Raw genomic sequence first — 21,481 nt, forward strand, 5'->3', positions numbered from 1 at the left:
ACAGTGGTGCAGGGTCCGGCTTCAGCTCCTCTGCTGGAGGTCCCTCCACAGCGGCGGGCGGTGGGAGTCAGAGTGGGGCTCAGATCCTGAGCACATGCCTGCCTCCCACAGGGCCAGGGGAAAGAGGCCCTCTGGCCTTGGGACGAGAAGGGCTGGCTCTTCTGCCTAATAGCTGCCTCATCCTAACCTTCGTCGAGGTTTTACGAGGTTCCATTTCAGTATCTATAAAACTCAGCTGCTCCTTGCTCTCCTGTGGGGGTGATGACCAAGTTTAAATGAGATGAGGCTTTGAAAGTGCCCTGTGAACCATGAAATACAGCCAGATGCCGGCGGTGGGCATCCACCCGGCCACAAAGCCATGCCTGCAGCAGGAAGGAAGCCCAAGCCCCCAGATTCAGTCTCGGCCTGAGGGCTGGCGGGTGAGAGGCACAGTGAGAGCCGCCCCCTGCCAGCATTCACACCCACTGGGGGACCCTCCTCACCAGCCCTGGGGGGCCTGGCCTCCTCCACGAGCCCAACACCCACAGGCGGAAAGTTCAGAGCGTGAGTGTTAGGGGTTGGCGGGTGTGAGGAGGGAGTGAGCAGGGACTTGAAAATGTCTTCTGCAGGAAGAAAACCGCAGACCACTTCCTTCCAGATGCCCGAAGCAGACTTTCCCTCCGGTCCCACAGGCTCCAGCCAACAGGATGGTCCTCAAACCACCTGCAGCTGCGTCTCCTGCTAGGGCACCCTGCGGCAGGGCAAAGTCCTCACAGTCCCCCTGGAGAACCGAAGGTGATGGAAACAGGGGTCTGGGTCGGGGAGAAGAGCTAAAAATGGAACGTGAGCCATGGAATATCTCACAGCCTTGAAAAGCAATGGGGTGGAGAGGCCCTGCGGGGACACGGCCAGAGCGAGCCTCTAGGACCGTCAAGGTCCTCATCTGGCTTCACCACAGGACAGGTTATTGTTAGGACTAAGTTAAATAATCCAAATAAAGCAGCTGGCCCGGTGGTCCCACACAGAAGGATCAGACTTGAGGACAGTAATGATACGGCAGATGTACTGACGTAGAATAATATCCATGATACATTCCTCAGTAGAACAAAACCAAGTTGCAGAACAATATATACAGCTGTGCTGGCCCGTACGGTGGCCACAAGCCACAGGCGCCCATTTCAATTTAAATACCTTTAAGTTAAACTGAAAATTTGGTTCCTTAGTCACACTAGCCACATTTGAAGTCCTCAGGGGCCACAGATGGCTTGTAGTTACCATATTAGACAGCACAGATCTAGGATATTTTCACCATCGGAGAATGTTCTATTGCACAGCACTCAGTAGGATGAGCTGTGCACCCACAGGTCCCAACCCTCGGCAGGGCTGCTGGCCTCGGTGGGTGCTGGGGAGGAGCAGAGGCTACGTCTGCTGCAACATCCCAGGGGTGGCATGGGGACGCTCGTGGAGAGCCAGGACAGGGCAGAGAGCCTAAATCGGGAGCCCCACCCGAGGCAGAGTGAGGCGGGCAGGCTGGGGGTGGCGGGACAGCAAGGGGGCACCTGCACAGAAGCAGCCCTGGGAGTCGAGGCCTTTCTCCGTGGGGATGGCCACGAGGTACCGCAGCAGGAAGCCGTTCTCCCGCGTGGCGAACTTCAGCACCTCCTGACAGTTTTCGTCCAGACTCCCGCCCAGTGTCACCGCCTCCTCGGCCCTCTCCAAGTAGGACGCCAGGACCTTGCGCACCAGCTCCCTCCACAGGGCGGCCTCCTCAGCATTCCCGGCCTGCAGCTTCAGGACGGCCTTGGCCGTGATGATTTTGAAGAAGGATGGGCCCCCGAGGCTCGTGTCTGGCAGGATGTCTCGGATGGTCTCAACTCCGTGGCTGTCACTTAACATTTTCTCGTTGTTTCTCACTCGGAAGCACTTCAGAGACTCCAAGGATAGGGAAAAAATATAGGGCATCCAGGTCCTGTCCGTGTACAGGTACAGAAGGGATTCTTTAATAGCGTCTGGCTCGGGAACTTGGGCAGAGGACCAACAGAACTGTGTGCCCTGGAGAGTCTCGGGCTCAGTGGGTGGGTCCGGGTGGGAGGGGAGGCCACCCTGGGGGGCGTCTGGGGGGTCCTCGGGCTGCTCCGGGTACTGGATGTTCACCCACTCATCCTCCTGCTGGGGCCGGCACTTCTGTAGGGCCTCCCGCACCCGGTCCAGCCAGTCCTCGGCTTCGTCCTGGGAGGAGGCCCGCAGGGCCAGCAGCTTCCTGCCAGAGAAGACCAGCTCGAAGCGGCCGTCGCCGTGGGCTGGCCCCACGGCCTCGCATCGCAGCAGGGAGCAGTTCTCCACGCAGGTGCGTTCCTCGGTGTTCAGGTAGAGGCGGAACTCCAGAGGGGAGAGCTCGCAGAAGAGTTCCTTCCAGATGCCCATCGCCCCCCGCCGCTCCACGGTGCCCAGCTTCATGAGACCCCGGAATGGGTTGGACAGCCCTGGGGGCAGAAAGAGGCACTTTAGACGGCGGGCCAAGCCTCTACCTCCCGAGGCCCTGCAGCGGGTGGGGACAGGGGCTGCCGCGAGAACGCTTTAGGAGTGCCTTCGTCCCATCCGCACCCTCAGCTGTTGACCTTGTTCCTGAATTTTACTGAGAAAAAAAAAAAAAAAAAAGGACTAAAAAAATTACCTCCACAGAGCCCTCACTATGGCATCTGTACCCACACTCAGACTTCCCCCTTGTCACCGGGGATGAACTTCCGGCTCAGTCTGAGGCCTACTCCTCCGTCTGCACAGGGGACCCCTCCCCACTGCCCACTCAAGGACAGGGACGTCTCTCCAGCAGCCCCCCCCCCCGCCCCCCACCGTGTCACTGCTTTGTCCCTTCCCTCCTGGCTCGTTCCCATCAGCACACAAACACGCTGTTATTTCTGCCATCTTTAAAAATAGCTTTCTTGATGGCACTCACATTTCTAATTACCACCCTGTTCCTCTGTCCCCTTTACAGAAAACCTCGAGGAGGTGTCACAACTGTCTCTGGTTCCCCTGCTCCCGTTCCATCTTGAATCTGCTCCAGTCAGGTTTTTGTCCCCTCCTTCCACTGAAACGGCACTTGGGAAGCCCCATGCCCTCCTTGTCACCAAATCCCAAGGCTAATCCTTGGTGCCAATCTGGCCTGACCCATCAGTATCTCAGGACACAGCTGAGACCCTCCTGCCCTCATGAGACACTTCCCTCACACGGCTGCTGAGGGGCCACTCTGGGTACTCCTCCGCCACGACGGGCCACTCTTCTGTCCCCCGGGCTCACTCCTCCGCCTCTCCCTGACATGTCAACATTGGAGCACCCCAGAGCTCAGTCCTGGGTCCCCTTCTCCATTGACACCCGCCTCCTACCTGATCGTGCCTACGCTCAGGGCTTTATGCCAACAGCTCCCCAGCGTTTATGTCCAGCCTGAACCTTGCCCTTGAACTTCAGGTTCAGATCTCCACCTGTGCCATGTATGGCTGATATCTAATAGGCATCTCAAAATTGACATGCCCGAAAATCAATTCCTGCCCCTCCCACTGCAAACTAGCTTTTCTCCCAACATCCCTCATCTCATAAATGGCAAACTGCATCCTTCGAGCTGCTTGGGCTAAAAACCTTTCCTTTCTGTCACACACATACACACGCAGCCCGTCAGCGAATTCTGCTGGCACATCCGGAACCCTCTGCTTCTCACCACCTCGACCGCTACCACACGGGCTCCGACGGCTGTCACCCCTGGCCTGGCTTGTGGCGAGAGCCTCCTGACTGGTCTCTCTCCCCTGAGGTCCTTCAACATACGAGCCAGGATGACTCCCCATTTAAAGGAAGTCAGATCACGTCCCTTTGCCCCAAACCCTGCAATGACTGCCATCTCCCTCGGAGGGAAAGCTAACGTCCCTTCTGTGGCCCGCGAGGCCCTCCGTCACTCCGCCCTCATCTCTAACTACCCCCTTCCCATCTCCTTGGTTTCCTGGGCACGTGCCCATGGCAGGATCTTTGCATCTGTTCCCCTGCTGGAGCCACACAGGTCGGCCCGTGCCTTCCTGCCTCTCTCCCTGCACATCTCCTCAAATGTCACCTTCTCTGTGAGGGCTTCCTTGGCCACCCATATGAAATAGTACGCTCCCCCCCGGCACTCCCCAAGTTCTCCACAGCAATTATTATCACCAGTCCATACTATACATTTACTTGTTAATTCCCTTCTTCCCTGCCTCTTGCACTAGGATATAAGAAGTCTGTGAAGACAGGGACGTTGCTTTGCTTCCTGCTGTGTCCCCAGCACCCAGAACAGCCTGGCACAGCACAGATACTTAATAAATACCCGCTGAATGAGCGTGTGCCTGGACACCACACACCCCTCTATGCTCCCTGGTTCCTAGGGCTCTGCCAGCAACTGGGGGGTCCAAAGGATGCACAGTTCTCTCTTCCGCAGCCTGAACTAGCCTTGGAGATTTCAGATAATTGTATAGGGTCTTCCTACCCTTCAGGGAACCTGACGGCCTAGGCATGAGGCACACTTTCTCTGGCATGGTTACACGGACTACAAGAAAAACCTAAAAGAAGCCAGTGTGGAGACCAGGGCTCTCCTGAGCTAGGAACCTGGCCGGAATCGTCTGCTGGGTCATGGCAAACAGAAAATGAAGTGAGAAAGAGACCGGCTCCAGGGCAGACTTTTCTGTTTGTGGGGGTTGTGGAGAAATTCGCTTATGGTTACTGAACGCTTTTTAGAATTGCACAGGGTGCGGAACTCGAGCTGGCCTCGTTGTAAACAGCGCACAGAGGACGGCTAACAGATGGCAGAGCTGATACACCCCCACCAGAGCTGTTAAACAAACCATCGAAGACAGAGGTCTCGGGAAGGGGCACTGAAACGCCTTCCGGAGGCAGGGTTTGCTCTGAGCTACAGGCAGAACCCAGAGTCGTGCATAGTCACACGACCTCGGGGGGGAAGTTTCAGTATTTCAATATATGAAACAGGTTTGGGGGCATGATACTGTGGAGCTCTCATGAGAAAATATAGCACTTTTCCTGAAATGCTTCCCTGAATTACTCAGCAAGGGTGTTCCTGATTACATTTTGGCAAGAGGTTTTGCTCGTGAGAATACACTACCCAACCGGTAATGGAAAAGAGGGCTCTGGCACTGCTCTCCGAAAGGCACTGTCCCCGCGGCAAGGTCACTGGAACCCTGCGGTCACCTACCCATCTGCCTGCGGTGCACCACCCTGAAGTTCTGGTGCTCCTGGGCCGCCGCTGCCCTGCTTGGCCGGCCTCCTGGGGAAGGCACGCAGGCTTGGTCTAAGGCCCCCGTGGAGTGGCTTTTCCTTGGCCCTTGAGAAAAGTGCCGGAGGAGCCCAGGCCTGGACTCCGGAGTCCCTCCGGAAGAAGCCACGGAGTGTTCTGAAGGGCTCTCTGTGGGCGGCTCCTGGGGAGGCCGGTAGAAGTCATCCTCTGAAATCCAGCTCCTGCTCTTCTAGTGGGAAGGGAGGGAAGACACAGGTGGTGATTGAAGGTTTTTGTGTGTTTGTTTTGTTTTACAGACATCTTGATGGAGACACAATTCACCGATCATCAAAGGAACCATTTAGAGTGCACGACTGAATACTTTCAGTGTATTCACAGAGTTGTGCAACCAGCACCACGAAGTTCAGAACATTTTCATTCCTCCAGAAAGAAACCCCGTGCTCGGGAGCGGTCAGTTCCCATTTCCCCTCAACCGCTCCAGTTCTAGGCCACCACTAATCTACTTTCTGTTTCTAGAGATCTGTCCATTCTGTTTACATAAACAGAATCTTCATTTATGGTTTGTCTTTTTATTCATTTGTATGTATATTTATTTTGGGGTGTATGGGGGGGAGACAGCATGAGCAGGGGAGGGGGACAGACAGGCAGAGAAAGAGAGAGACAGAATCCTAAGCAGGCTCTACACTCAGTGTGGAGCCTGACGTGGGGCTCAGTCTCACGAACCTGGGATCACGACCGGAGCCAAAATCAAGAGTTGAACGCTCAACTGAGCCACCAAGGTGCCCCAATATAAAAGGAATCTTATAAATGTGGTCTTTGTGTCTGCCTTCTCTCTGAACATCAGGTTTTCTAGGTCCATCCATGTTGTGGCAGGCATCGGTATTTCTTTATTACTAACTAGTATTCCAAGGTATGGATGTAGCACATTTGGTCTGTCCGTTCATCAGCTGATGGGCATCTGGGTTGTCTCTGCTTTGGGGCAATTATGAATAATGCTGCCACGAACATTCACGTAACCATTTCTTTTTTTTTCTTTCTTTTTTTTTTTTTTTTTGTTGGGCAGACTGGAGGGCCTTTTATTCGCGAGGATCGGGGGTGGGGTCCCAGGTGTGGAGAGACAATAAATACTGAGGAATGTCGGGGTCTCAGTGCATCCAAAACGTGGATTAGGGTGCTGGGGTCCTGGAACTTGGCGGGTCGGAGGACAGGTCAATAAATACCCAAACTGCCGAGGCGGGCGGAGCCTGCTGTGGCCCCCAGAGCTACATACGTGAGGAGGGCGCGCGAGTCCCCGAAAAAGCGGGGCTGGCGAAAGCAAAATGTTCTCGAGAAGGCGGGCGGGGCTCGCACTAGACGTTCGCCGCGGGAAGAGAACATTCCCGGGATAGTAGGGCCTCATGCACAGGGATTTGTGGTCTGCGAGCCGATAGGCGGGGGGCGCGTGGAGGGTGAAAAACTGATGGCCGAGCCCTGGCCCTGCTGTCTCCTCTAGATCGCAGTTTGCCCATCCACGGCGGGGCCTCAGCCAGGCCGGAGTTAGTAGGTGGTTGGTCTGCCATTCTCCCCAGCAGCAACTGCAGCATTCCTGGTTGCAAGCCTCCATGGAGCCCCCTGCTCCTCCCTCCCCGGCCGCCAGGGGGCGGGCCCGGATCGCAGGGCTGGAGCTCAGCCGGAGACCCACGCTGGGAGGCGGTGTGAACGGGGAGGCGGTAGGAATGGCTTCTGCGCCGTGCTCAGGTCACCCAACCCTCCAGCTTGGGGTCCTAGGGTTCAGGGGGCGAAGGCGGCTCCCGGGTGGCGCCAGACCGGGGCGAGACGGTGGGCGCAGGCCACCAACCCTGTGCAGCCCAAGGCGGCGGCAGCAGCCAGAGCAACGGCGAACAGGAGCAGGGAACGCGCCTCCGATAGGTCAGGCTGGCAGGGAGCAGCAGGTGGCGGCGGTGCATGGGGCCTGGCCCCACCAGCGGGCCTTGGCCCAGAGCCACGGCCGGGGGGCCATATGGGAAGGTGCATCCGTGGCCCGGGGACTGGGGACCCCCGTGACAGCTGCGTCTCCCCCGGCCTGCAGCAGCTCCATCCGCTCCTGCAGCTGCCGCACGCACGCCTCCACGTCTCGGTTCCGGGCCTCGGCCTCACGGAGCTGACCAACTTGACCATGGCCCTCCCCTCTTCTCCAGTCCCTGGGCGTCCTCAGGAGAAGGCCTGCCTCACCAAAAGGCCCTGTTTGGTTTGTCTCTGTCTCCACGTAACCATTTCTGTGTGGACCTATGTTTTCCGTTCCGTTGGGTACATGTCTATGAGTGCAACTGATGGGCCATTCGGTAACTATGTCTAACTTTCTGAGGAATTTCCAAACTCTTTCCCTAAGTGACTACACCATTTTACATTCCCACCACATATGGGGATTCCAATTTCTCCACATCCTTTCCAACGTTTTTATTATCTGTTTGATTATAGCCATCCTCACGTGTGTGAAGTACCGTCTTGTGGTTTGGGTTTGCAATTTCCCCAGTGTCTAAGGACAATGACACCGAGCATCTTTTCACGTGCTCAGTGGACACCAGTAGATCTTCTTTGGAGAAATGTCTATTCGAATTCTTTGCCTATTAAAAAAAATTTTTTAATGTTTATTTATTTTTGAGAGAGACAGCGGGGGGGGGGGGCAGAGAGAGAGAGGGAGACACAGAATCGGAAGCAGGCTCCGGGCTCTAAGCCGTTAGCACAGAGCCCGACGTGGGGCTCGAATTCACGAACCATGATCTGAACCGAAGTCGGAGGCTTCACCGACTGAGCCACCCCACCCAGGCTCCCCTAAGTCTCCAACTGATTTTGAGTTAATTCTTGTGTATGGTGTGAGGAAGGGGTCTACCTTTATTTTGTCGCAGGTGGACATCCCATCATCCCAGCACCAGTCACTAGTGCCCAGCGACTACAGTTTGTCAGCCCTGCTTATAGGGTTTGAGATGAGGGAGGCATGGGTGAGCAGGACCCAGGACCCCTTCTGTTGCTGAGACTGAAGCTGCTCACCAGTGGGAGAAGTGGGGTGGGTCTGGGGTCACAGAATTGTGGGAAGGGATTTTAGCTTCCCCCCTCCCCCATTTCAAGCACTCCCTGCCTTTCTGTGCCTAAGCATGGATGAGCAGAGTCAAGAAGAAAGCTGGCTGGACTGCCCTAAGTGGCTGTCTACACAGAGGAAGTGACTCACACGAGAGGTGGGTCCAGCCCAGCTATTTTGTTAAGTGTCACCAGCCTCACCCTGAAGTTGCTATTTCCACCCCCTAAATGAGACTGCCCTCTCTGCTCCCGTAGACGCGGAAGGGGAGTAAGGCTTGGGCTGCCCTAGAGGGATTGGTTTGCACAGTTTAATCCATTCAGATGCTTTCTGGCACCTTAAGCCAAGAGTGGAGAACTCTGAGTCGGGAGTATCGGGGCCTCAGGGCTGGGCTCCAGGGCTCCCTCTGAAAACCCTCGGAATTAGCAGGTGCTTCCTTCAGTCAGTGACAGGACAATGTGTCAATCAGGGTGGCTACTTGGGAAGCATTTGCAACACAAGATTCTGAACAAAGCCTGCCTGGGCCATAGAGACCCAGGGGAGCTCCCCGAGGAAAATGGGCAGGAGCCCCACAGAGCCTGGCACACACACCTGGGAAGTCCTGCGGCCTCCCAGCTCACTATTCCTTAAGACTCAGCTCAGGGGCCGTCCATCACCTCCTCTGGGAAGCTTTCCTGACTATTTCCCAGCCTACACTCCTCCCGCTGCCTAGCTGGGTCAGGGACTCCTCGGGGCTCCCACGGCATTCTTTGCCCACCCCACCCAGCACCTACCAAGCTGTATGCAATGGCCACTCTTCTTTCTGCCTGGCACAGAGTTATCACAGGTGAGGGAATAATTCTTGAGTATCAAACGTCTTTGGCATAAAATAACAAGGCTGGGGCAAGGGGACTGGAAGGAAGGAGACAAATGTGAATTGTGAGGTGATAGAAGTTCACTGGTGAGGGCTCCTCTCTCCAAGGAGGTGAGGGAGACGATCGGGAAGTGTTCAGACTCGGTCCAGCGGCCACAGGTCAGCCCCCAGGAAATGATACTCCAGGAAACATCTTTTGTTCTCTTAGACAACAGACAAAACCAGTGGGAACACTGGGTCCTTGGAGCTACTGCACACAGGCCTGGACGGAGCTCTGTAGCTGTGCCCCAGCCAGGGCCCCCGGTCACCAAGCGGAGTGTGGGGGGAGCACCCCACTGTTCCCCCTCCCCCTTCCTACCACCTACCTTCCTACCTTCTGCTCATTCAAGCCCCCACATCTGGCCAGTTCCCTGCCGCTCTAACGGTGGAGGAAACCGCCACAGACCACGGGTCAAAGCCATGGCAGCACCTGCCACGAGGGGCCCGAGACAGAGGAATGCCACTTTCACTGGGTGAAGTCTTAGAATCCAGACTGTCCTCTGGAGTGCAACTGAGAAATCCGTTCACAGCCCCCCGGAGTCCACAAATAGAAGTCCCCTTAGCTCCCCCACTCCCGGCCCCTTTCCTTCCTGGCACTTGTCACCAGTGTAATTATGATGTGGGTAATGACTTGCCTGATCCAGTGTCTGTCCCCAAGGAGCAGGGCCCTTGTCCGTCCTGTTCCATCACCGTACCAAGTATGGTGCTTGGCCCAGAGCAGGGCCTCTGTGGTGAATGAATTTAAAATAATGGTTTTTGTTTCTTTTTTAAAGAAAGACTGAATGGCTCTCATGGTTATACGACTTGACAGTCAGAACCCTCTACTCACCCCCCCACCCCCACCCCACGCCACCAAAGTGTCAAATAAATGGCAGTGACTAAGTGACAGAAGCACAGGAAAATGAGACTCACAGGGGTGACACGCGGGGTGGAGCCGGGGGTCCACCAGGTGGGCTGCACGGGAGTGCCCAGCGACTATCTACTTAGGGGAGGGATGAGTGGGTCCTGTGGGCTCTCAGCCACCTGAGTCCTCTGAGGCCTGCGGGGAGGCGGAGCCCGCCCTGGTCAGACCCACCAGCCCAGCCCATGCACTTGGCGGCCTACTTCTCAGCGTAAACTCCCAAGCTGGCATCTCGAGAGTCTCTGAGAGTTCGAGAGCCGTTAATTACGCCTGCACTCACCCAGGTACGGTGTGCAGAGCTGACCTTACAGAAGGGAACAGACATGCTCTTCCGTATCACGGAGCCGATATTCGAGTCCAGAGGCAGGAAATCAAGTGAAGCAGGCAAATGGGAAAGGGAGTCACTGGGGACGGTGCTTTTGGGACAGGGTGCTGGGGGAAGGCGGAGACAAGGGTGAGGAAAAGGGGCGAGCTGGGAAAGGGTCCGGGCAGATGGAATGGCAAATGGAAACGCCTGGGGCTGAAAGGAGCCTGCGGTGGCAGAAGCTGCCGGAGGCCAGAGGAGCAACGCCCGGTGAGCCGAGGAGCTTGGGTGACAAGTTAAGCTGCCCTGTCCCATCAGCTCTGGGACCCTGGCAAGACAGGATGTCGGAGCTGAGACACAACACGAGTCAGGTCTTGGACGGGAGTGAACTCAGCTTGGTCAACGCCACTCTGTGGCATCCTACTAGGGCGCGCAGCCCCAGACCCTAGGGGTAGCCCCCTGCTTCCAGCTCAAGCCAGGGGCTGTGGAGTCGTTCTTCTTTACCCTTCAGGGTGTTGACAGTTGTCGGCTCAAAACCTTCAGAGTCCTCTGACATTCTGGGCCCTGAAGACTCTTCAGGATAGTAAAAAATGGAGACTGTGACCTCACTTATACAGCTACATGGCTTATACAGTCACATTCAGTCAGTGGTGCTAGTCGGTCCGATATCTGTATGGACAAAACGTGACTTTTGACTCTTACCTCACACCATACACAAAACTCAGTCCCAAGTGGATCATAAATCTAATTGCAAAAGGTAAAACAACAAAGCTTCTAGATGAAAATACAGGGGTCTTCACAGCTTTGGGTAGAGATCTTAAAAATAGACACAAAATACGTAAACCACAAACAGAGAGGCCAATAAATTGCAGAGCATTAAAACCAAGAATTTCTGCTCCACGAAAAATACCATTAAGAGATTTAAAACACAAGCCATAGGGGCACCTGGGTGGCTCAATCAGTTAAGCATCCAACTCTTGATTTCGGCTCAGGTCATGATCTCACAGTTTGTGAGTTCAAGCCCCAAGTCAGGCTTTGCACTGACAGTGTGGAGACTGCTTGGGATTCTCTCTCTTTCCCTCTCTTTTTCTTTTGTTTTTTTAATGTTTATTTATTTTTGAGAGAGAGACAGAGACAGAGTGCAAGTGGGCAAGGGGCAGAGAGAGAGAGATGGAGACACAGAATCCAAAGCAGGCTCCAGGCTCCAAGCTGTCAGCACAGAGCCCGGCGCACGGCTTGAACTCGTGAACCGCGAGATCATGACCTGAGCTTAGCCGACTGAGCCACCCAGGCATTCCTCTCTCCCTCTTTTTCTGCACGCGCATGAGCGTACACACTCTCTCTCAAAATAAATAAATAAACGTTAAAAAAACAGGCAAGCCATAGACTTGAAGAAACGTTTGCTATATGTATATGCGACATATTTTTTTCTCTAATAAAAGACATATCCATAATATGTAAAGAGCCTCTACCAATGAATCAGGAAATACACACAACTCAATTTAAGAATGAAGCAATGACTTAGAGACTTCCAACAGCCAATAAGCAAACGAAAAGGTATCAAGATCGTTAGTCATCAGGGAAATGCAAATTAAAACCACAGTGAGGTCCCACTGCACACCTATTAGAGTGGCCGAAATGAAAAAGACTGATGACCCACTGGCTAGGATAAAGAGCAATGAAAATGCTCACATATTGCCAATGTGAGTACAAGTCAATGCAAGCACTGTTAGAAAACTGCTTGGCAGTATGCACTAAAGGTAAACATACGCCTTCCCAATGACTGGGCGATTCCGCTCCTAGATATAAACCCCCAGAAAAGAGTGCAGAGGGGTTCACAGAAATACAAATGTAAGAACGTTCACATCAGCTTTCATCATAATAGCCCAAACCTGGAAACAACCCAAATGTCTGTTAGCAGGAGAATGGATAGATGCACTGTGATATACTCTTACAATGGAATGCTACAGAACAATGGAAAAGAACAAACTATAGCCTCATGCTATATGCACAGGTGAACCACACAGACATAATGCTCAGTGAAAGAAGCAAAAGAGTATGCATTGTACAGTTCCTTCCATACGAATGAAGTCGAACAATAGGAGAAATTAATCTACGGTGCTAGAAGTCAGAATAGAGGCTTCCTTTAGAGGGGAACAATGGGACAAGGCATGAGAGAGCCTTCTGGTGGGCTGGAAGTGTTCTATGTTTCCATCTGGAGGGTGGCCATAGAGGGTACATCGTATATAAGTACTCACTGAGATGTGTACTAAAGATCACTTTACAGCATTCCTCGAAAACGTTCTAAAGGGGGAAATAATAGTCTTTTTTTCTGGTAAATTTTTAAAAATCTTTATTTTTGAGAGAGAGAGAGAGAGCGCGCGCGCAGGGGAGGGGCAGACAGAAAGGGAGACACAAGAATCGGAAGCAGGCTCCAGGCTCTGAGCCGTCAGCACAGAGCCCGACGCGGGGCTCGAACTCACGAACCACAGATCACGACCTGAGCTGAAGTCGGACGCTTAACCGACTGAGCCACCCAGGCGCCCGGAAATAATAGTCTTTTGAACAAATGGTGCTGGTACCACTGTACATCAATATGCAAAAGAATCGAGCTGGGCCTCGTCCTTATACCACATACAAAAGTCAACTCAAAATGGATCATAGATCTCAATGTAAGAGCTAAAACTATAAAATTTTTAGAAGAACGCATCAATCTTTGTGACCTTGGGCTAGGAAACGGGTATACACGGGACACCAAAAGCACAAATGGCGAAAGAAAAAAATAGGTAGACTGGACTCTATCAACATTGAAAACGTTTATGCTGTAAATGTTACCACCAAGAAAGTGAAACGACAACTCACAGGATGGGAGGAAACAGTTGCTAATTATGTATTTAATAAGGGTATACAACCCAGAATATATAAAGAACTATTATAATTCAATAATAAAAAGACAAATAATCCCATTTTAAAATGGGCCAAGGGGTACCTGGGTAGCTCAGTGGGTTCAGCATCTGACTCTTGGTTTTGGCTCAGGTTGTGACCTCACGTTTCGTGAGTTCAAGCCCTGCATCGGGCTCTGTGCTAGCGGCAAGGAGCCTGCTTGGGACTCTCTCTCCTTCTCTCTCTGCCCCTCCCCTACTCATGCCCGCACTCCCACAAAATAAATAAGTGAAAAATAAACAAAATAAAATAAAAATGGGCCAAGGTTCTGAATAGACATTCCTCCAACGTAGATCTACAAATGGCCAAAAGTCACACAAACAAGATGATGCTTGACATCATTAGTCATTAAAGAAACGCAAATCAAAACCGTAAGTAGATACTGCTCCTGCCGCCTGCTAGCTATAATGACAATTTTTAAAAAGACAGTAAGAACTGTTGGTGAGGATGGAATACATTGCTGGTGGGAATATAAAATGGGGCCGCTGCTTAGGAAAACAGTTTGGTAGTTCCTCAGAAGGTTAAATATAGAGTTACCATGTGACCCAGAGATTTTGCTGCTGGGTATACATCCAAGACAATCAAAAATATACCCACACAAAAACTTGTACATGAATGTTCATGGCTGTGTTATTTATATTAGCCAAAAAAATGGGGGGAAAAAAACAAAAGTCTATCCACTGATGAAGGACAAAATAAAATGTGACGGGTTCATACAAAGGAATCTACAATGAATTATTACTCCCTGAAGCACAGATCAGGCTCCAACAACGATGAATCCTGAAAACAGTATGTTAATTGGAAGAAGCCAGTCACCAAAGGCTGCATATTACAGGATTCCATTTCTGTGAAATGTCCAGAATAGCAAATCTATAGACAAAGGAAATAAGTAGTTGCCAGGGGATGAGGGGAGTGAGGCGGGAGGAGGAGGATGGGACGTCACTGCTAATGGTAAGGGATTTCTTTTCTTTTCTTTCTAAATGTTTTTGTTTATTTTTTGAGAGAGAGATAGAGACAGAGCATCAGCAGGGGAGGAGCAGAGAGAGAGGGAGTCTGAAGCATGCTCCAGGCTCTGAGCTGTCAGCACAGAGCCCGACATGGGGCTCGAACTTGTGAACCACAGATCATGACCTGAGCTGAAGTCAGACCCTCAAACGACTGAGCCACCCAGGCATCCCAAGGGATTTCTTTTATGGGGGATGAAAATATTTTCAAATTCGATTGTAGTGATGGCTGCACAACCTTGTGAATATACGAAAAAAAATGGAATTATACACTTTAATTAGGTGAATTGTATGGTATATGAGTTATATCTCAATAAAGCTATTTAAAAGTGTGTGTGTGTGTGTGTGTGTGTGTGTGTGTGTGTGCGCGCGCGCGCGCGCGAGCGCGTGTCCTAATCTATTTCACGGCCTTGGCCCCATCCTGAGTTACAGGATCTGGAAGCTACCGGATGAGAGATATGCACGGATGGAGCTGAAAAAGCAAGACTATATCCTAACGTGACCCCAGACAACAGCTGGGATAAACCTGGGGTTCTGTATGTCTGCATGCACACGTGCATACAACTTCCTACCCTGGCTATTCATCCTAAAGGACAAATGTGAAATGGCAAAGAGCTCAGGTCCACAGCTTTGACAACCGCTTCACTGGGCCGATGGTTCTCAAGCCTCTGACCCATGGCTCTGTGCAGGAGATTCCCAGGGCTGGCTTCCCTCGGGGTTATCAACAAAGGAGACCGGCCCATTCTAGAGCTGCACTGCCCAACAGAAACAGAATTCCAGCCACATGTATCATTTTAAATGTTTTACTAGCCACGTTTTTAAAATGTAAAAAGAGGGGCGCCTGGGTGGCGCAGTCAGTTAGGTGTCCGACTTCAGCCAGGTCACGATCTCGCGGTCCGGGAGTTCGAGCCCCGCGTCGGGCTCTGGGCTGATGGCTCAGAGCCTGGAGCCTGTTTCCGATTCTGTGTCTCCCTCTCTCTCTGCCCCTCCCCCGTTCATGCTCTGTCTCTCTCTGTCCCAAAAATAAGTAAGTGTTGAAAAAAAATTAAAAAAAAAATGTAAAAAGAAACACGTGTAATTAACTTTTATATTTAACCCAACATCAAACATATTTTCATTGTAACACATAATCGATAAATGATTGAGTATTTCACCTTCTTTTTTTTTCAGACGAAGCCTTCAAGATCCAGTGTTTATTTCACAGAGCTTATCTCAGTTTGAGCTAACCACATTTTACACGCTCATTCAACAGCCACGTGTGGCTAGTGGTTACCATAGGGGATGGTGCAGTTCTAACCTGGCTCATATTGCAAGATGAGTATTCTCAAAGTCTGGTATTTTAGCAAATCTGAATTTAATAATAACAAGAGCTGAGGAGGAAACCAAGGCTCAGTGAGGCAAAGGGCCTCGCCCGAGGCCTTGAGCTGATAAGTGGCAGTGGTTATGCGCAGGGTCTATGATCAGATGAGAATTATCTTCTCTACGGGGTCAATGTGAGAGGACAAGAGAGACCCATGGGAAGGGACTGGCACCGTGCCTGGCTCACGTCCGCCGTGACAGATATGAGGGGCTAATGGAGACAAGGCAGAGACCACTCGGGGTGGCTAGCTGGGGAGACCCTGCACCAGCTCTGAGACATTTCCCCAAGACCTCTCCCCGAAAAGCTTGTATCACTCACCGGGCTGGTGGGTGAGGACACCCCAAGGCTCCGTGCAGCTCCGTCATCCTCCACAGACTTCTGCTGGCCGCTCCCCGGGCTGAATGCTCTGGCCGCCGCCTCTCCCACGGGACTGGAAGGCCTCTGGTCTAAAATGCTCACCGAGGGGACAGCTTTGGCAGTGCCCAACTGCAGCAAGCCCAGGGTGCCAGGTGCCTGGGGAGGCGGCTCCTGCTTGCGGTCCCCATCTTGAGTCCCAGAGGATGCTTGGGGCGGGAGGGGCTCTGCGGGCACATCAAAAGGGATGCTGGCCTCCAGGCCGGGGAGGGGGAGTGAGGCCCGCCCCGTGGGAATCTCCATTTCTCCACTCAGTCCGCTCAGTCCATTGGTTGGCACAGAGTTTACCTGGGCTTTGCTGAATTCCGACAATACCCTGGAAGTTTTTAAACAGAGAAACCTGTGTGACAAGCTGTCAGCTAGAATGCCCAAGGCTATTGGGACGGCGGTAAGAAGGCAAAACTGCTGTCTGGGGATTTCCAAAACAAAACATCCTCGTCATCCACCCACCGTGCTCCTCTGCTTACACACAAGCCTTCCTCTGACACGCCTCACAAAGTTTCTCCCCAGCTGGGACTGAGGTAGAGTGGGCGGCCAAGGGAACTGCGGGGCCCGGGATCTCCGGTGCAAGCGCTGGTCCACCAGAGCTGGGCCGTATGTGGGGTCCCAGATGCCTCCTGTTCCCAGGACCTGCTGCCGGAGATCAGTGTACACGGGGTGCAGGAGTGTGCACGCAAGTATACATGGGGTGTGCACCTGCTCACTCTTCCAATGGTACTGCCTCTTCCTGCCCTTCAGTGGTGCTTCAGGGACTACAGGGAGCCAGTGTTACTGTCTTTACATACACACACACACACACGCACGCACATGAAAACTACTCTGGGCCTTCTAAAATGTGCACTGGCTAGTGGCTGCTCCCCTTCTCCTGAGGCTTCTGAGAATCCACATTCTGTTTCTGAACTAGAACTATTTGCTGTCTCCTCCTTTGTTTATGAACCAATAGAGTATGTCACGGGCGAATACAGATTCCTACAACAACAAAGCTACCCGGGGCCCAAGAGATTGCCCATATCTGCCCTAATGGTTTACACTGGGTCAGAAGACGTGCCAAACTCCCCTTAATGTGGGCTCATTTCCATAAGGATTTTAGAACTCAAGTTTCTACCTTAATGTCTTCTGGCTGAGCTGTGTGCTCTTATCTACATCATAACCCCAAACAACATTTCAAGACATGCTAGTCAAACATTGGTGAACAACCCATACATTTATGGGCAACTGATCTGCAGCCCAAGACATTTCAGTGGGGAAAGAATAGTCTTTTCAACAAATGGTGCTGGGATAAGCGAACAGTCCCATGCAAAAGAAGAAAGTTGGACCCCTACCTCATACCATATAAACAATGAACTCAAAATGGATCAAAGACCTAAAAGTAAGAGCTAAAACTATAAAACTCTTAGAAGGAAACAGGTATACATCTTTGGATCAGGCAATGGTTTCTTATATGACAGCCAACAAATAAGTAAACAATAAAAAATAGGTACGCTGGACTTTATCAACACTAAAAGCTTTTGGGCTTCAAAAGGATACTATCAAGAAAGTAAAAAGATAACCCATAGAACAGGAAAAAAATCTGCATATCTTATATCCAAGGATTATCACATATCTGATAAGGGTCTAGTATCCAGAATATAGAGAGCTCTTACAATTCAATAATATTAGAACAAATAATCTGACTGAAAAATGGGCAAAGGTTTACAGAGACACTTCTCTAAAGGTATACAAATGGAAAGTACATGAAAAGATGCTCGATATCATTAGACGGGAGTGAAATACAAATCAAAACCGTAATAAGATACTACTTTATGCCTACCAAGATGCCTATAATAAAAAAGAGAGAGGGGCACCTGGGTGGTTCAATCAGTTAAGCATCCGACTTCGGCTCAGGTCATGATCTCACGGTTCGTGGGTTCGAGCCCTGTGTCGGGCTCTGTGCCGACAGCTTGGAGCCTGGAGACTGCTTCAGATTCTGTGTCTCCCTCTCTTTCTGCCTCTCCCCAACTCATGCTCTGTCTCTCTCTCTCTCTCTGTCTCTCTCTAAAATAAGAAACATTAAAAATTTTTTAAAAATTAAAAAGACAGAGAATAACAAGTGTTGGCAAAGGTGTAGAGAAAATGGAACTCCTACACGCTGCTGGCGGAAATGTGAAGTGGTGCAGCCTCTGTGGAGAACAGTTTGGTAGTTCCTTAAAAGTTAAACATAGAGTTACCATATGAGTCAGCAATTCAACTCATGGGTATATACCCAAGAGAATGAAAAGACAATGTCTGCACAAAAACCTGTACACGAGTGTTCACAGCAATATTATTCACAGTAGCCAAAAAGTAGGAATAGAACAAATGTCCACTAACTGAAAAGATAAAACAAATTGTGGTGTATTCACACAATGGAATATGATTCAGCCATGACCCATGCTACAACACGGATGAACCCTGAAAACCTACTAAGTGAAGGAAGGAGGTCACAAAAAGCCACATAGTGTATGATTCCGTTGGTATTAAATGTCCAGAATAGGTAAATCCATAGCTAGTGGGTAAGGGGTTTCCTTAAAGGGTGATGTTGGTTGGCTTTGGTTGGCACACTGCTGTGGCCCCACAATAGGTTCCTAAAGTTCACGGACTTCATTCCTTTACCCGTAAAACCGGCACGGTAACAGCACCCACCTATGACTGTGTTCAAGGCTGAATGAGATCATATAGGTAAAATGCTTATAGAGTGTCTGGCACAAAGTAAGTACTCAATAAACATTAACCTCAATTTGTCATTGGTTGTTCTTATCGCCACTGGCAAGACTGCTTAGCCTCTACACACATGGCTATAAAAATGTAAGGAAAGAGAATTACGGAAAGATTCACCAGCATTACCGAAATGGTTATCAATTATAAATGACCCCTCGTCTGTAAGACACATTTTAATGATGGAGTGGACTGGGTGTGGGAATAAAGAAACACCACCCGACAGCAAGAAGCTTGTGTGATAAATTAGAGTTTCCACCAAATCAACACCACGGTCAGGATGAAATCAAGTTCACAGGAGTCTCACCAGGATCAGAGCTGGTCGGCAGGACCCAGAGAGAATAAGAGACATGCACATCAAGTGGGAAAAAGTGCTAGAGATGAGGTTTTGAAGGAAAAGTGAAAGAAAGAGAATTTTCAAAACTTTTGAAGAAAATGCAACCAACATAGGGCTGAAACGGTGACACCGCTCCGGTCCTTCCACTTCTGTCCAGCTCAGGGCAGCGTTTTTCAAAAACTGCCTGTTGAAAAATTCTAGAAGTTTGTGCTTTCATTTAGAAGACAGTCTGGAAACATATACGTATTATACACATACGTATATTGCGCGTACACAGAGGCGTAGGTGTGGAATAAAAGCATGGGCTGGAGAATCGGCATGACCACCCCATAAAGTGCCCCCGCCAAGCGATTCTGAGCCTGCGCTTTTCCTGAGCGCGTGGACTAGCGCGTTGGGGTCCACGGCACCACCTGGCGGTCAGGGGTGCTCATGAAAGTACAGGAGGGGGCCGCATGTGCGAAGAATCATTTCCCCCAAGAGAAGGCCTCATGATAACGACCTCTGACAAATATCACCAAGCACAGATCTGCAGCCGTGTATACACAGACAAGTAGCGCGAGAACTGACATCACGGGGACCCCCAGTAGTAAAATGATGATGACACCGCCTATGGAGCACTCACCCTGTGATTGGCACTGCTCTAAGCGCTTTGCATACCTTAACTCACTTCCTAGCATTCTTATCCCCGTCTTGCAGATGAGGACATCAAGGTCAGAAAGGTTGAGTATCTTGCCCGGGGTCGCAAAGCTGGTTAATGGAAGACTCCAGCAGTCTGGCTCCTGAGTCCACACTCCTAACCACCGGCCCCTAGCTGTGCTTCTCAGCGATCACTGTAATTCAGACCCAACCAACACAAAAGAAGCTATTCAGGCCATCAATCCTCTATTCACAAAGCAAACTGCAGTTTGGTTTCCAGAAAACATTAAGTTAATACATTTCCTTGGAATGTTACATCTTTTGTACTTTATGTTTAACTTGTAGATGATTTTAAAAAACTTTTTTTAACATTTATTTTGATAGAACGCCTGTTCTCTCTCTCTCTCAAAATAAATCAACTTTAAAAAATCCACGTAAACAAATATTTAAGTAATATGACAAAAATAAGCGAACTCTTAACTGCTGATGTGACTCTTCACCCTCAGACACACCCTCTAAGAGCTGGTGTGTGTGGACGTGCGAAGATAACTTCAAGCCCAGCACTCAGAGTGACGGTGCTGGATGTGTGTTTGTGCATCTGTGTGCTCTGTGTTTGCTGGTTCCGCACGCCACTGCCCCGCGCTGGTCTGTACATCCTGACCCTCTTCCCTTGACTTCTCCCACAATGCCCAGGATGACGCTTCCCACACAGGGTGGATGGTCACTGATTCAACGGCCTTAAGCTGGAATTTTCCAATCACAAGACTCACGAAAGATAAAAGCAGGGCACATGACAGACAGAGGGCCGGCGGGCTGGCCTGTGGGAGGAGGAGACACAAGGAAGGGTTCAGACAGGTGAGTGAACTTAAGTCACGCCATGGGCCCAGCCGATAGAGCGGGGATTGCTCCCTTCCAGGATGTTCTACCTAAATTCTTGTTTGATGTTTGAAAGTTCTAGCTAATGTGCTCTGTTGCTCAGAAGCTGCTTCAGCCGTAATTCGCCCCCAGGCATCTGATCTGATTCTCAGCCAGAGAATCCCTATGAGGGAGCCTCCACTTTACAGATGAAGAAACAACCTCACAGAGCCAACGCTTGGCCTGCCGTTACTGGACTTGTGACTGGTAGAACAGGGCTTGAGGCCGGATCCTGCTACAAGCCAGTCCGTACCGGCACCCAATCTGGTGTTCTTCCCACAGCAGCTGGGAAACCTGTAAAGACTTGAATGAACCAAGAAGGTAGGGGCACACAGGAGTAGAAAAGAAGATCCTAGACACTGGCTGAGGGAACATGGGTCTGGCTGAAGGAAGCGCTTAATAAAAGTTTACCATTTTCGGGGCGCCTGGGTGGCTCAGTCAGTTAAGCGTCCGACTCTTGATTTTGGCTCGGGTCATGATCTCATAGTTCCTGGGATCAAGCTCTGCATCACGCTCTGCACTGACAGCAAGGGGCCTGCTTGGGATTCTCTCTCTCCCCCTCTCTCTCCCTGCCCTTCCCCAACTCATGCTCGCTTGCTCTCTCTCTCTCTCTCTCTCTCTCAAAACAAATAAATAAACTTGAAAAAAAAGTTTATCATGTTCTACCTATTAGATGAGCAAATATCCAAAAGTTTGATAATACCTTCTGCCTACAAGGCCGAGAGGGCACAGGTACATTCCTGACAGAGTGTAA

General features: G+C 51.0%; 1 protein-coding gene across 1 annotated transcript in view; it reads right to left on the minus strand.

Annotated features, from left to right (window-relative positions):
- Positions 1-21,481, minus strand: part of LOC147574419 (pleckstrin homology domain-containing family M member 1-like) — a 29,645-nt gene that overhangs the window by 5,159 nt on the left and 3,005 nt on the right. Inside the window, exons 3-5 of the mRNA XM_086685469.1 lie at positions 16,011-16,422; positions 5,195-5,465; positions 1,539-2,462 (exon numbers count right to left, since the gene is read on the minus strand). Coding sequence (XP_086541595.1) covers positions 1,539-2,462; positions 5,195-5,465; positions 16,011-16,422 — 1,607 coding nt within the window. The remainder of the gene's footprint in view (positions 1-1,538; positions 2,463-5,194; positions 5,466-16,010; positions 16,423-21,481) is intronic.

The sequence above is a fragment of the Puma concolor genome, chromosome E1 (genome assembly GCF_028749965.1).
Source record: "Puma concolor isolate L17-30 chromosome E1, mPumCon1.1.hap2, whole genome shotgun sequence".
NCBI lineage: Eukaryota > Metazoa > Chordata > Mammalia > Carnivora > Felidae > Puma > Puma concolor.